We start from the raw sequence: 16737 nt of genomic DNA, 5'->3' as shown, positions 1-16737 counted from the left end.
GTTAAGGACCCCATGCCACAGAAAATCCAGCGCCGGCGTCGGCATGGATGCCGGCATCCGTGGCGGAGAAAATTATCTCCAACCACCCCGACCGCGCAGGCCCTCCGCGTGGCGCAAGGTGTTAACGAAGGAGAAAATCATCCCGAACCACCCAGACCGCCCAGGCCCTCCACGTAGGGCAAGGTGTTAGTGAACAAAAATTGAATTTCTCACAGTGAAATCCGCCAAAAAATGGTGAAGTACGACTTAAGCACAACCTACAGACATGGTGGCGTCGGATTGTAATTTGAATGTGCGAGAAAACATAATTCTGTTATGAGGAAACTCAAGCACAAACCCCTTTTCCAGCATTTCTACCATACCAACAGCGGTGCGCTCGGATAGGTTAGTTGCGAAATGCATATACACATGGCGCTTGCATCCTCGGTAGGTCAAATTGAGCATTCGCCTGCCTAATGCGTTTTGGACACGCGCGCGTGTCGGGGTAATATCAAACAAATAAAATATGAAAAAGATGCTGGGGCCTTCATATTTTAATAGAAGACGACTTATATTGCCCCTGGAAAAACGTCTTCCCAGCAATGCATTTCTGTTTAAAAATGGAGCCGATTTTAGCGGGATCGGTGTAAGCTAGGTTGTAAGCTGCCTTTCCCACATTGTGTTCCAGTGAAGAGTACTAAAAAAATGCGATGCGAACGGGGCTAGATAAGGCGAAGCTTAACCCCCGTATTCTTAAACACGCCTTCACTCGACGCTTCTCCTTTACTCAGCCAAGTCGAGGCGACGAGCTTTCCTTCACTCAAGGCGCCGTTGCCTTTCATGAACACTACTTCAGATTTCCTCCGCCAAGGAACGCCTTGAAAATGCGCCCTTGACTCGAGTGAAGTGCGCCGACCGAAGAAAGCGTCTGATATCGAGGTTATTCTTAAATACGCTGAGCAAACGCCCAATTATTTAGGACAGATATGTGTTTCCGTTAATTTGGCTTCGTTATCAAACGACACCATGGCCCACTGCACAACTTTAGCTCGCCGGCGCTGCCACTGTTAGCGTTCGACTGATAGATCAAGCGGGAGCTGTGTTTGAGGTCTGGCAACTTTCGCACCCCAACAGCTGAGCATGGCGCATGGCTGAGAAACAACAAGAAATTTTGCGCCCGCATTTGTGTGCGGCTCATTGTTTCCTTGGGCTTAATTTGTGATTCACGTTGCAGTTGTTAAACGTTGTTATTATGGATGATATTGTCCGTGTGTGTATTGTGACCGAGCTGGATTGACTTCGAAGGAGGCAACGGATGGAACGGCCGATGGGCAGCTTTGTTTAACTTCAAGATCGAGTGCTGCTGAAAGCCTTCTGAAAACAACAACACGACAGAAAATAAGGGTGAGTGAGCAGTTTATGCATGGAAGCATATTACGCTGTTGCGGTTTTCGTGAAGTTGCCGCCGCGTTATCAGTTCAGCGAGTCCGATTTATCCAAGCATGACTGGTTCCAGTTGCGTAGGCTGCGGGCATTAGCACCCGAAGCATACTATTCGAGGCACCATAAGATTGCGCGAGACGTTTTTTTTAATTGGAGTTTGTGGGAGGTTGAGCGCGACAATCTGTTATTGGTTCAGCTGTTTAAACATAAATGCACAAGGTACCGCTCCGCGTCTGTGTCCGATGATCATTCCAGTATCGCGTAATAAATTTTTCAGTAGAGAAGAAGCAGTAGTATACATGCGGCTGAATGCATATGGTTGAGTGCGTAACTCCAGCAGTTTTAAGGAAACAAATGTTTTTTAGTCCTGTACTTTGTTTTAGAAGCCGTGTTGGCTAGTCTGTTTGTTCAAATTGTAGCACAAATAGTCAATGAACCAGCACTGGTGCCTGCATTTCCAGTGCTGCTTCACTTCACATATACGCTACGCAATCTTTTATTTTTACGAAAATTCACTTGTCAGTAGTTCATTACCAGCATTAGTGTTTTTTCGTCTTACCTTTTTCAATGTGCTATGTCGTAGCATCTCCTGCACTTACCATAAACTGTGCTTTCAAGTTCACGCAACGCCCAGATTTTTTTTAGTTGTGCTGTCTTTTCGTTTCAGTTGCTTAGCTGCACTGAACTTAGCTTGCGAACGCCCTATGTACATACCATTTTTGGCATTCTGCTGCAGGATGTGGGCCTTGGAAAGACCAGCTGACGGAAAAAAATCAACGTCTGTTTTGCACGGTAAGACATGTGATTGACGGGAAAGCATCGATAGATACGGTGTCTGCCTGTTGGAAATGCACCATCTCGCTTCCCTGAAAGAACTTAGGTGATGCGGAAGCACTTGACTGATCAGCCCGGTAGTTAGTCTGTGCTTATTTTTCATACTTATCATTAATAATATTGATGTTATGTCTGGCCACATTGACAAAATGGTGAAATGCACGCCGTGTTATTTAAAACCGCAAACATGAAACAGATATGCCGTAATGAAATCAAACTCATATTTCATTCCTCTTTAACAGTCATATATAATTGTTTTGAATAGCATAGTCATGATTATGATCTGCGAAGTCATGAGTTGCCCATAATGTGTTACGGTTGAGACGTGAGCTTTTTACTGCCCACAATTTGTAACGCAGCACTTAAGTATTTAGTGGAATGTTGAAGCTACTTTTGCATGAGCAAGTGTACATCAAGAAATATACCATAATTTTAATGCTTGATCTTAGCTTTGCTGAACTCATGGTAGTAATGCGCTCTATACTGTATTTTTCAGCAGCCTGTTGTGGGATCCCACAAGACACGCTCTGTTCCTCGGTCAATTACTGAACTTCTGCAAGCCCCATGGAAGCCAACTGTGATCCTCATCGAATGGAACAAATTCATTGTTCCGGCCTTCATAATTAATCTTAAGCTGAAGGTAGAAACGGAGCTGAAACAGCGTATACTCTGTAAGGGTTTACCGCTGCATACCGTTGGGTGGCCACACCCGACGGTATGCTATGGTCTAGAACACTGCTAGTCTACTGTCTAGAACACGGGTGGTGTTTTATTATAGAATAGCTTTGTCAGTAGTACTACTGCTTGTGTTTGTAGGATCAGAGTCCACGCTCTTTTTGCAATCCTATCAGAGCACAATAAGACGAGGATAATTTTAATGTATTGTTTCAGAAATTGACACTTGGACTGACAAGAAATAATTCAGTGATACAGACTGCTTTATTAAATATGGCTTAAGAAAAGAAACCTGGATGAAAAATACAGACTTAAGCTGCTAGGTGCCTATGAAGGCAGATGCATGCAAAATGTCTTTAGTGTTGATGTTTGAGCTGTTAGGATGTCAGAAAGAAGATAGAGGTTTTAGCCAAAATAGTGCGACAACGACTACAGTGCAGCAGGACACATTCACTGGATGGAGCTCCACTCTTCTCCGCTTGCACACCAACGCAAGCGCAGCAACCTTGAAAAGGCAGTTGCTCTTCGTGGTTCCGTTGGCAGCCTGGTTCCTGCATAAGAGAAGGGGTTGGTTATAAACATACAATGATGTTAACGCACATAAAAACTAGCTTAGGTACAGTATTCGTTTTCATCAGTTTACTTTTCGAATAAATATATTCGTTAAAGATTTTCATTGTGTTCAGGAAGCCGATTTTTTTTTACATTGATAAGCTCGGACTGTTTTCATTCATATTTGCAAAGATACAGTTTTAAGCTGGTCTGGCGTTTGCACAGCCAGACCGACATGCAGCAATCTAACACTGACATAATGCACTCACTAATAGCTGGAATGTGCGCAACAAATATATTTGACATATATCTGCTACCACTTGCTAGCGTTTTCTGTATTAGGAGCTGGGTCAACTGCTACAGCTTTTTTTATCACAATAAAGACAATGTGATGTACAAAACCTATCCTCTCTTGTATTGTTATTCAATGTTTTGTATTGGAATAAAACATTACATTCCCTCTGTATACGTGCAGGTATAATTATGAAACCATTTCATGGTTGCTCACTTCCTCGTTGGGCTTGGATGTCCATAAGCATAAGTTAATTAAACTGAATATTTTGAAGCAAGGCTCACGCAATTATTGCTAACGACTGTAAATAGCAGCTACTGCCACATGTCCCACGCAAAATTACAGTATACTTTTTGTTTTTCCTAGAGCATCTAACTGCATGAAATTATAGAGAAACAGAAAAGTGAACGCACCTGGTCGTTTTTAGAGAAGCTCGCCTTGCTGTGGTGCGCTTCGCCGTCCTTGGAATAGCGTAGTAAGTGATGCACCCGGGTACAAACCGCTCAGGCGGAGCGAATTCCGGCGCTCGCGCAGCCAGACCTGCATCCAGCAATCGAGCACACAGGCAATACACCCACTAATGGCAGGAATCTTCGCAGTTGTTTTCTTTTCATAGGTTCGAAGTCCGCCGCAGTTATGTATCGTGCCGCGTTTCAAATGATGCTGCTTTGTATGATCACCCGCGATAAACAGGGCACTGGCGCTGATAGTAGTTTCGGAGCACTCGCACGAAGAATACACGTATGCAGGTTATCAACTGGCTCATGCACGGAATAAGACGACAGGTCACTGCACTAGCTGGCAGTCTTCTTGACAGGACGGCCGGTCTGTCTCGGTGCCACAGTAGAATTACTCCGTTGCCGAAGCGCTCCAGAGAATTGCACCGGTCCGTAAAACGATGCCCTTGAAGATGCGCAGCATCGTTAACGAAACAAAAGCTGCGGAGGCAACTGGCGTCCATCTGAAAAAGCCGACGAGGCGAGCGACAAATCACAACGCAGCCATGTTTGCGCACTAACTTCACTCAAGGAGCGATTCAAGGTAGCTGCGGGGCTACCTTGACATTCTCGAGTAAAACGCTTGAGCTTTCCTTCACTCAATTAGGCGCGTTTCGAGTGGAGGGCGATTTGTGAAATGAAAAGCCGACCTCAAGGAACATTTCGAGTGGAGGGTCGAGTCGAGGTGCGTTTGTGAATACGGGGGTAAGAGTCCCACAATTTTTTTATATAACGCCGCACCGCCTTTATAGCCGCTGTGATGGGACATTGTCAAAGAATACGCGTTTCTGTAAGCGGACGAGTTCCCAGGTTGGTGCTATGTGATGACGAGTGATAAAATTTCTTGGTTAAATTGAGAACACTAAAAGACGTGTTCAACAGCTTCGGTGAATCCACAAATGCCACAGCCACTGTTGAAATTGGAGTAAGTCTTTAAAATGGCTATCTCAATCTAGATACGTGTTAAAAAGGGTGCATTGTGAGAGGACGCACGGGACACAAAACTGTAATTAGGATCGAGGCGGACTTCACATGATTAAAGCAGAAATCTGACCACAAAGGAGTTTACTGCAAGTTGACTGTTGTTATAACAGGTTGACAGTTGTTACAAACTTCATAAAGTTTGACAAAGTTATTACATTGTGTGCATTCTCTCGTCATACCTTGCAATGCTACGAAGTCGGCTGAGTTTCCTAAGCACTGAGGCGAAAACCTCATTTGACCTACAGTTCCAAAAATATATGCCGAAAAAAATAATCGTTGAAAGCGTGCGGGTGCATTCTCGGATACTTTTCATGAATACTCTTCTATTTCTTCAAAATTTGTATTTTTAATGACACCTTGATACGAGTCCGTGCTCGATTCCCTAATAGATGTTTTCGAAAAAGTGTATGGCCGTTTATATAAACACACGCTCAGTGGCAACAAAATGTTTTGACTTGGGTCTATACACACGTAAGCCACAGGTGCGATCGTTTCTGGGAGAGGCTTAAGGTATTCAAACTTCTTTCTAGCTGGTATTTTTTAATTGAGGCTATGGCTGTCAATTTTCCGTCGTGAAAGATTTAGGTGACGTGTTGTAAATTTGAACAACCGCGCTTTCAGCATGACCTTTAGTTCCGGATTTAAACGCAGTTTTGTAAGACCAGCACTGTGAGGATCAATAAGAGGTTATGCGATCAAGTTGATAATCACTTTTATGTTACACTTTTTCGATACGAGCGGTAGAACACTTTGTACCGCTCGTACAAAGTGTTTTACCGTTCCTGAAATACACTGCCTTTATTCTGATTTTGTCTAAAATGATTCACACCCGAGTCATGCAGCATGCTTCATCCTTGGAAGTGTCGGGCGTGCTTGTTGAATCTGTCCATGAGGTTCAGCACTTATCACCGACCTTGTTCCCGCCCTCGCATTTGAAGCTAATAACATTCCAGAAATAATGGGTCTAGGCGCTGTGTTTGACATCCATTCACCGCATTCTCCGTTTCGCTGGTTTGACTCAGAAGTCTGTTGTCGCACAGCTGTGCAGCGGCTGTGACGCCATGACTCATCGTTTCATTAGCGATAGCCCGGTACTCCCCAAATTAAGCCATTCTCGAACCATGGCCACTAGGACACTGAACAATAACATCAGGACTTCTAACACGAAATTAACAACGAAATGCTTATAAAAACGCATAAAAATAGCATCATGACATTACCATGTGACCGAAGTTTTTGCGAAAAAATGTCCAGACAAGATCGCTTCACAACCCTTGCGCTTCGGGACCTCCAGGTAACTCGCCATACACTGTGGAAGCGGTGGTCAAGGTAGCGACATGCAGTTTATACACAAATAGTTTTATTGAAAGAAGAGAAAAAACTGTAGGTGATGATAACCGGGCGAGCGTTCAGATTTCCGTCTCACTCATTCAACATAATTTTGCCTTTAGAGGTCGGAAATTTAGGAAAACCAAACTTTTGATAATTACTGAATAATCTAATGAAATTCGCGTCAGTTTTTGAGTTTGTTTATCGCTTTATTTTCAGCTGCCCACTCTTCATTTCATACAGTTGAAAGGAATCAGAAGTGGGCAGAAATGCTTTTGAACTTCAGCGAAGATCACTGTTACCTACGAAATAGAAGAGAAAATGCGGACGACAGTTCTAGGGTCGTGGTGTGCCACACATTGCACATAGTAGCAGTCAGTTTATGCCATCCAACTTAAATGTGGCAGGGTCAACGCTTTTTGTAGCTTCCTAAAGAGGCCAGAGTGCATTATGAATGCTTTGTTCTCCAAGCCTCTCTGCTGAGGTTGTTATTTCACGAAAATGCGGCAATATACTGAAGTATAACAGTGACAGCAGTATCATTATTGTCATGAGGTTTAGTAAAAAAATCTCGCTCAACTTATCGCGGCGCGTAAAGGGCTAATAAAGTTTTCCTTGAAATTGTTATTTAAACAATTCATTCACATATTGAGCGGAAATAGCGCTTGATTATTACTGGAGAAAATTCAGGCCAGACTACCGCCATTTCTCTAATTTCGCGGCGGCACCTAAGCGCATGCTTGAGAGCTCTTCCTAATTTTTGTAATGTTTAGAAACTAGGGCTTCATTTGCGATTTTACGAATGTGGCCTCAGGTTTTCCAGAAACTAACGTTCGCGTAAAGTCTCGTGAGACAGGCTCGGAACTTTTCGTTGATAAACTTTTGATGATGAAAGGACAAACGCGGGATAATTGCTTCGAGCAGGCTTATTCGGGCAAGTTCCTGAAGCAGGCAAAATTGGTAACAGCGAAATCGTTTCGACGTTCAAAACAATGTTTGCTTGTTAGCATTCGCTGTGCCAAATTCGCTGCTGCTTTTGGGCTGCGCCTAAACCTAAATTCTCGTTAATAAACCACGTACACAACGCCGTAAAAGCATCCGTTCAGGGCAAGCTTTTCACCCCCCTCCACCCCTCGGTGTTTGGTGTCGTGTCCGGAGGATTTTGCGAATTTAGAAGTTCACAGGCTAGCAAGTACGCTAAGCGCCTTTAGGTTTACTGTAGCGCTACATATTTCAAGAGATCTTCTCGCATTTGGGCCATTTCAACACAAATTTCTTTTCGAAACTTTCTAGATTCGGTCTTCCGTACCTATAGAACGCCACGTACAATTTTTCCGGCAAACAATTAGCTAATCCCAAGAGGACGCAGTCAAAATCTATGACGACACGACAATCTAGAGAGGAAACATCAGACTGGTGCCGTTAGCCGTATTTCGTTCGTGGCTCTTTTTGGGCTCACGATGCCTTCTCTTAAGGAAGAGTGCCGCTTTTCTATGGCACATGTGTAATTCACTAATACAGCTTAACATAATGTTTCTTGTTAGTGTTAACGTTATAGTTTATCTGAAGTGTCACGTGGAGGTTGCTTCGAGGCTAAGGAGCGTGGTAGCACCTCCATGCTTAATTTCTGACATAAAGAGAATAGCCTGATGTGACGTAGTGGATCACTTTTGCACGCCAGTTACTCCATGTTTTACGGATAAGTTGGAGGTGTTCTGAGTGTATCTCGCATGGCGCAATGGTCATTTTATTTGGAGAAACGAGCCGGTGGAGGTTCACTGTTTGGTAGTAATATTTTTCCAGCAATACCAGCAGTTCTTATTCACCGCGAACGCTACAGAAAGTGTTAGTGAACCAAAACAGTCGGCGAAAATTATTACTTGTTTAATGCATGGGTGGCGTAATTAGAAAAAAATGGTTGATCCTTGTTTCAGAGGGATTGTTCCTAAAATGAAAGTGAAACGTGTGGATGCAATGTGAATCATGGAACAAGAGATTTCAACATTCTGTGACAATCGGCCGTATAATTACATCTTGCAAAGTTGCTTTCCAACAGGCACATGTGCCCGTCTCACAAACACTATGGCTTCATCTCGCTGTCAACCTTGCGATTCAAATAGTCACTCATCCACAATGTTCTTGCAGGAACTGGACTGTATATGTCTGTGCGAAAACGACACGCACCGAGGAGCAGAGATGAGGCCTTCCTGGGAAACCGAAGCATACGAGTGCTTCCTCTAGCACTGTCCATGCTGGCATCAAGCATCACGGCAGCGGGAATTATTGCATTCGTCGCTCACTATTACAGTCATGGCTTCCATACGCTCTGGGCCATACCTGTTTTCGTGCCAGTGGGACTCATCGTCACCTACTTATACCTGCCTGTGCTGTACGAGCTCAAAGTCACTTCCATATTCGAGGTGACGAAACAATGGCCAAATGTTATTTTAATTTTATTTTAGCCGCGGGACTGATGAAGGTGGCAGCTGTACGACACAACTAAGCCCGTTCACATACACTGAGGACGGGTTTGCACACGCAGAACACAACTACCTTTTGTCCTAAGTGACTGGAAAGCCCACGCGAGCCGTGAGACTGGCGAATTTGTGCAGCATGCTTCAACAGCTGCGCTGTACAAACATTTCTAGGCGTAAAAGCAAGTGCTGTGTTCTAACGTTTGCTGTCGCCATGATGGCAGAAAAGCGGACGCAGAACGACTGAAAAAAAGTTCGCGAGCAGTTGTTTTTTGCCAAAAAGAAACCTCAAATTTGTTTTCGAGTTTATCCTAGCCAGGATGGGGGGGAGGGGGTGGGTGAGGCCGAACATAATTTTTTTTTTGCAGTCTGTGGCTCACAATTACCCTGGACTATACAAAGTAACAGGCCATAAAGCCAGAGGTAAAACTCTGCATGTGTAATGCCTAGGATGTGGGTTTGGTTCCCACTTAATGCAAGTTATCTTTTCGTCCACCTTAATTTTCCTTTTATCTGATTATTTCTAAATTTCAATTAAACATGCAATTACCTTCACCTATGCTTTTTCTGGCTTCATTGTCTGTTCCTTTTATGGTTGTTACTAACATAAATTGAGTCCCACGAATCCACTTTTTCCTGCTGAATTACGCTAGAAGCATTTAGGCTGTACTCTACCGCTGGCATGCCGTCTGGCTGCCCAACACGAACTGACAGATTTTCATAGTCATATTTTGAAGATTATGCTACAGGCTGGTCTTTGGAATCCCAAAAATTATCTAGGCGGACAATCTGGACATCTTAATCTGGGAAATTGTCAGCACATGGCAAAGCAGAGTCTACTGATGGATAGTTCTTTGCATTAGAGTGTACGTGCAAAGGCACCAATACATTTCACTTCGCTCTTACCAGGACGAACCTGCAACATGAAATTGACTTTTAAGTAGGAACAACTACATTCCCCCAAAATGCACCGATAAACTAAGCTGACGCAAGGGTACTCACAGTATACCAGCTTCCCCTCGCTGAGCAGAAAAACAGAACAGCTTTCAAGGCGGTAAAAACGAAATAAAAAGCCAGCATAAGTCTCTAAGTAACATAAGCGTAGATATTGAAAATGTCTTATGTAGAACAAACACGTACGACCTACCTTCTAGGTGTGGGAAGGAACAGCAGAGCGAAGGGAAGTTGAACTTGGACAGTGCAAATCACAATTCTTAGAACACGAACGTTTGCCACACATACTGGCGGTTAGAGTCCAGTATTAATTTTCGCTGCAATGGCTTCCCTCTTGCCCTCAATTGTTGCTGGAAACCTGTGATAATTGTGTGCGTGTCACCATCTTGCCGTAATAAAATAAAACATCTCCTTGCACGGAATGTCAGCTGCAGTTAATTTTACTGCTGTATGTTAAATAGTTTACAATGTTTCTCCAATTATTCCCAAGTTAAAAAAATCTTTTTTTCCGTGGTCTATTTCATGCCTCTAAAGTTCTTGAGCAGTTTGCATCTCTATAAACGCTATGTTCATAATATTCTCACTAGAAACAGGGACCTGATTTTCAAAGCTTTTCGTTCGTAAGTGACGTTTGCCATTCGCTTGTCGGCTTCGATAACATATGTGACATCGCAATTGCCTACGACCTGTTCTCACGAAAAGTTCTAGCGCAAACGTACACGAATACATGCCCAGGTGCCAAATTCACAGAGCTTTTTCTTCGTAAGTGCAGCTTGCAAATTACCAGCCGCCTTGGCTATATTTTGTCCGACTTAACGATTGGTTTGTTGTCTAGCCTTAGGAACAGTTTTGTCTTAGGAGCTTTTTTTGTGAATATTGGCTATAGTTCCGCACACCTTGGCTGAACTCGCTGTCGCATTTTCTGCTGTCTCCTTCAGACAGACACAGTCGATGAAAGCTAGTGCATCTCCAGAAAGTAGAGTTAGTGTTCTGATCTCTTTGTAGCAGTTGTACGTGGGCGGATAAATTATGGCGCTGCTGCGTATATTTGAGTTCTCAAAAGCGACATCGGCATGATATAATGCGGGCAGCACCCGTCTACAAACAGAACAATACTTCATTGTATGCTTCCACATCTGTACGAGAAATGACGATTTGTATGTGGCATGGTTGCTTTTGCCATGGGCGAAAGCAATTAGTCTCCGTTTAGACTTACAATAATAAATTATCGGAATGAAATGTGCAGCTGTGGTGGGGGCCAACTATAATCAATTATGACAAAAACACTGCGACTTCCAGCTCTGCGAAGGTGTAAACATATGTTCAAACTTTTACAGCTTGCATCTGGCCAGTCAGAGAACACGTGTTTTGGACGGTTATAACAAGTTCACGCAACAGGAACGGCAGGTTGTACGTCGCTTGCCTCGCGCTTTCGAGCAGGTGTTCACTTGCGCTCCCTTGGAACTAGCGTGGATTGTAGCGGCTCCTATAGGGATTTCATGGGAGCTGTCTCTATTCAGATCTCTCTTTACTCGATGAACACATATTTGAGTACGTTAGACCAATTTGTCGACATAATGCAGTCTTTGCCGCTATAACAGCTGACGTGTGGTGCCATATACCCAGTGACAATAGGTGCCATGAATTAGGTTCAGTGATGAGCATCCCATACCAAAATTAGTTACATACCCAGTGACACCTGCTGGTCCTAAGGTTGGTATTGAACGCGGTTTCCCCAGCAAAGCAGCCCGGTGCTCTATCGATTTGACAATTTAGTACCTGGGGACCCAAGTTGGTGGGAAAGAGGTTAGGACGGACATAGTAGATACATAAATGTGGATACAGAGACAACCCTAACTGGGGGAAATCGGTAGAGAATGGTAATAGCATTCAAAACGTTCGTGAAACGGAACCACATCTTTTCTAACTCTGGTTAAATTGAACTAAAAGTAAGGCAGAAAACGAAATTGAACGATCATATGAGGGACATCGCGATAACTATCAGCGTTTTCGCCTTTACAGTTCTCCACGTTGTCGTCAAGGCGACTTTTGTTGTTGCCGTCCCGTCGTTAGTGTGACTCCCCCGTGATTGAGGCTGGCTGTGGTTTTTGGTGTTGGCACTGTTGGTGAGCTGTGAGTGTTTAGCGTCTCCGATGGCGACACAAAAGCGCTCGCAAAACGCTCCACGCTGGAGATCAAGATCAAAGTTATGGATGTCTTGTAAAGTAATTGTGTCACTAAAAAGGCGTTTTCCCAATATTATATTTTTTTCTTTTGGGAAATGTGTTTTGTAATGCTAGCCCTAGTCAGCGCTCGCGTGCAAGTAGAGAGTTTACACTAAAAAGATTGGCAATCATACCTGTAACACCTGTTATCTGGTGTTGGCAATAAAGTATTTTGCCCTTTGAAGAAACCGTCTTCTCTACCCTACAGCTCCATGTCTAGCTAAATGAAACTCCTTATAAAGGGAACCTATTTCCCTGTCCCATTAAGGTTTCGCTTAAAGAGAGTCCACTGTACTAGAAAATCACACGAAGTTAGGTTCGTAGAATTGTCGGCCGGGTAAATAGCACAGTCGCATACTAATTAGGTTAACAATCATGGTGTCACATGCGCACAGGCAAACATGAATAGATTGCACTCGATGAGCGCGGGCACTCGCTGTTAGAACGCTGGCGTGATGAAAAGCGCCGGCAGCGGGGAACAAAAACTTCGTGCTGCCGCTCACTTGAGCGGGTCTCTGAAACTTAGATTGCGAGACCTGCAACGCTAAGCACGTGGGACGACAGTGAGAATTAGGCCACCAGTCATCTGGGTTCGCCCTTAGTCTTGCACACACCGTGGGCAATATAAAGAATAGGAAGTGGGCATCGAGAAAGGGTGCCTTTGACGCGGTGATTTATTTCGCAGATTTGTAGATATGTAGGTTGTATACTTGAAGAAAACGAATCCAGGGACAGAGGCGTCAAGGCCAGTTTTATAGCGTGCAAAGTCAGCATAAGGCGTGATGGTTCATATCGAGTGTAAAATGGCGCCTGTGAAGATAAGGTTGAAACATTTGTACTGATCAAACAACAGTTAGACATTCCTTCTCACTGATTGTATAGTTCTCTGCACCGGTGAGTGGACGGCTGGCGTAAACGACCCCTCTCTCACGCGAAGAGTTGTCACGCTACAGGAAGACAGCACCAATGCCGTGGCCCGTAGGGTCCGTGGGCCAAGGTAAGTATGGCTTCCTAAAAATGACGAAAACCGGATTCACATGTGAGAGCGGCACTTCAGCTGGTTAAATGCAGGTTCACATTCCGAAGACCACACACAAGGGGCGGATCCAGACTCTCGTTCTGGAAGCGGGAAGAGAGGAGGGGCGGGGGGGGGGCAGCGGTTGCAGAACTTTTGTCGCTTTGCTTTTTTACGTTTTTTTGTGTGTTTGCACACTTTGAACAATACGTTTAACATGCAGCAACTTGCCTTTCTAAGTGAGATTTCCATTTATGTTGCCATGACTGGACAAGCACATCTCGGAACTATCGATACATGCTGCAAAGCTTTGGCAAACACAACCAACACGAATGTGAAACACCACCATTTCTCCGGTGAAACAAGTCTTTTTTATGGCTAAGCCTTAAAGTGTGTTGATTTTCAACGAAACTTCGTGGGTCCCACAGCCTCCAGTTGGCAGTCAGATTGTTCTGGCTGTTCAGTTTAGTTTACTGCCACACTTATCACCCCCCAAGGGGGCAGGTGGGAGGGGGTCCTGATTAGCTTTGGAAGGTTTGGAACTCAAAAGTTAGTGGTATATTTGAAAGCTGTGTACAATACACCAAATCTGTCCGTTTTCGATGACTCACTATGGGAACTTTAGACAATTCCGTACATTTGCATGTTGCTCAGTTGTAGTCGTACTCTTGGTCCAGCAACGTTTTTCTGAATTTTGCAATTTTCAGCCATTTTTCTAAGAAAATTGACGACGTAAATAAAAGCCCAGTTCTTGCAGTCATTAAATTTAAAGTTTTTTAATGCAACAAACATGATCAAATTAGATGTACTAGATGCCAAGAAAAATAATTTATCTTCTCTCGTGTATCTTCATAAGATCTAGGAAGGTATAGTTTTCACTTAAATTGTCCACTAGTACCTTGCTTGCCTTTAAAACAGACTAAACCTTTTGAGGTCGCGCATAGCAGAAATGCAAGGCGATTTCCATAAAATAATATCAGAGAGGCATTAAATACGTTATGGTTATAGGAACAGATTACTTCGTTGGCCTCCTGCTTTTTCCTATAAGTGATAAACATTAACGAATCACGTTCGTTATGATAGTACGCAGCCAGAAATATGCTGCTCGCAGCCTCGTCTCTAACAAACAACTATTCCTAATACGTGAATTTGCTCTTCGTGGTGAAGCTGCTGCTGGTTGAGGAGGTAGGCCATAATGGGAAGCCTTGCATTAGTTTTGATAACTTCTAGGTAATTTAGCACTTTATCGAAAGATGAGTGATTTAAAGAAATGTTCCGCTGCCATTCAAATGATGTCGACGGTGTAAGTTGGCCTATCAACCTTCCCATGAAGACGCGAACTCCACAGATACCAAGAAATTACTACAAGATGTTTTAAAATACATCTGAGATGTGCTGTGTGCAACTGTTTCTTGAGGCAAGAATAATAGCAGAAGCGTTTTTTATGGTACTTTTATCACACCTACTTCAAAAGATTCTCATATTCTAGTAAGAATAGCATTTGGGCTGGAATACATTCTCAATGCACTGAGAGGCGTTACATAAATGCTAGTAAAGGAGAGGAGGAAGAGCGACAGAAAAGAGACGCATGAAGCTCAATCAGACGTGTGTTTGGTTTGCTTCCCTTCGCAGGGAGAAGGGGATTAAGGCATAAAAAGTAGGCGTAGGAAAGCGCTAGCAGTGCGAACACGTATACGGCTGCGCCTCAGGCATACAATCGTTCACTGAGATCAGTCGATCTTATAACGTTATGTAATAGCCGCACTGCGTTGTCAGCCTGCGACACATGGCACCATGGCTCAAAAACTTTTCTCTCGCAGAATGGTCGAAAGCTTCAGCATCTTCCTTTACAAGAATGACACCTAAAGCGTGCTTGATGCTTAGAATGTGAAGCTACGTAGAAAACACTCTGAGCGCTGCACAAACAAATACGCTGTACGAGAGCTTTTCATTGAAAGTATCTGTAGGATTGAAACATCTTTCTAGCAAGTGAAAAACAACAACTGTGGAAACCTTGTGCAGTGCTTGTTAATCTTGCCTTTACATTTCACATTGTTTTACAGTATCTTCGCATGCGGTATGGAAAGAGCGTTGGACTTGCATCGTCTTTGATTTACTTTGTGCTAAGCGTAAGTACATATTGACAGCAGCAGCGTATTTAGATTATTTAGTAGAATAAAACGTTCGGAATGCACCAGCATGTATATCTTGTCGATGATGCCAGCTAAGGTGATGGTAGGGACAACGAATGGCTTGTTCTAACCAAGGCATTGGGTACGTTTTTATGAGCGCTTGCGCGCAACGTGTCATTGTCCTCGACAACTTATTTGTGTCCACGTACAGTTAGAATCTTACTTGCCTAGAGTGGCCGAGTGGCCGCTAGCCGACTGCGCTAGCATCCGCATGTGCTTCCTTGTGGTATAGGTGCCAGGTTGCACTTATGTTTGTCTTACAGCGCATGGGCATACGATGCGTGTACTCACTGCGCGGCCGGCCTGTGCTTTTTCTTGTTTGTTTTGTGTGTCTGTGTATGCGTAAAAGAGGGCGGCCAAATCGGCCGAATGACGACTCTAGATAAGTGTGATTGAGATTGGACCAAGAGAAAATAGTAATACAGCGTCGCACAAATGAAGTCTTACGTAAGCACATCTTTTCTTATAATTTAAACACCAAGTAAACTGAAATTCGGGTACAATGAGATTTTAAACATCCACTTACGCACATACAATTTGTTTTGTTTAAACAACGCGGGAAAACGATAAACAATCGAGGATTTCCTACATGTTGCCTCTGTGAAGATTGCACTGTAACTGCTGCTTGAAAACGGGCGATATACCGACAGATGTTGTACATGTGCCTTTCAGTATTGTGAAGCATTCTCAATCACTTGACTCAATCGCCCTCACTGTGAAGAGAGGGCTTTGGGGCTGGTACAAATGTTACATCGTTCATACAAAGTACAGAAGCCCAGCAGAGCTCAACGTGCACCGAAGAGCTTTTCCCAAGTTTCCGCATACCAAGCTTTATACGCCAGGATTTTTGTTTTTTTTTGCGTGGGCGAGCCTTAGTTGGCTGTGGCGAGATAGAATTTTCATAAATTGTGATGAAAGCAGAACGTATTTCTGGCTTCGTGCCGCCATGTTGAGTTTATGAGGTGTAATGCCTAGGCGAAATTTCTAGCTTGTCCACAAGTACGAATCACTGATAGGCAACAATTAGTAGCCGCATTACTTCACTCAGTACGGCTCAATTTCACGTGCGCTATTCGCAATTGCTAGCCCCATTAGCTGCTTGCGCTCTATTCCTGTTCTATGGAACTTTCCAGTTCAATATGACGGGTATAAAGAGAGAGAGAAACGAGAAGGGAAAGGTAGGGAGGTTAACCAAGGACGCGCGCAATTAACCCCACAAAGTCCAAACACCGTTCCACACAAAGATAAATTAGAGCACATTGTTCCCCACCAGCGTAGCGGGAAAGTGCGAA

At 43.8% G+C, this 16737-nt stretch overlaps 1 protein-coding gene across 1 annotated transcript in view; it reads left to right on the top strand.

The window, feature by feature from the left end:
* LOC119443035 (sodium-coupled monocarboxylate transporter 2-like) overlaps nt 1-16737 on the top strand; it is a 109290-nt gene that overhangs the window by 13592 nt on the left and 78961 nt on the right. Inside the window, exons 2-3 of the mRNA XM_037708164.2 lie at nt 8731-9005; nt 15317-15382. Of these exons, the coding sequence (XP_037564092.1) occupies nt 8731-9005; nt 15317-15382 (341 nt within the window). The remainder of the gene's footprint in view (nt 1-8730; nt 9006-15316; nt 15383-16737) is intronic.

Source organism: Dermacentor silvarum, chromosome 1 (genome assembly GCF_013339745.2).
Source record: "Dermacentor silvarum isolate Dsil-2018 chromosome 1, BIME_Dsil_1.4, whole genome shotgun sequence".
Classification (NCBI taxonomy): domain Eukaryota; kingdom Metazoa; phylum Arthropoda; class Arachnida; order Ixodida; family Ixodidae; genus Dermacentor; species Dermacentor silvarum.
The sequence above is the reverse complement of the archived record's forward strand: the minus strand, read 5'-3'. Positions and strand labels throughout refer to the sequence as shown.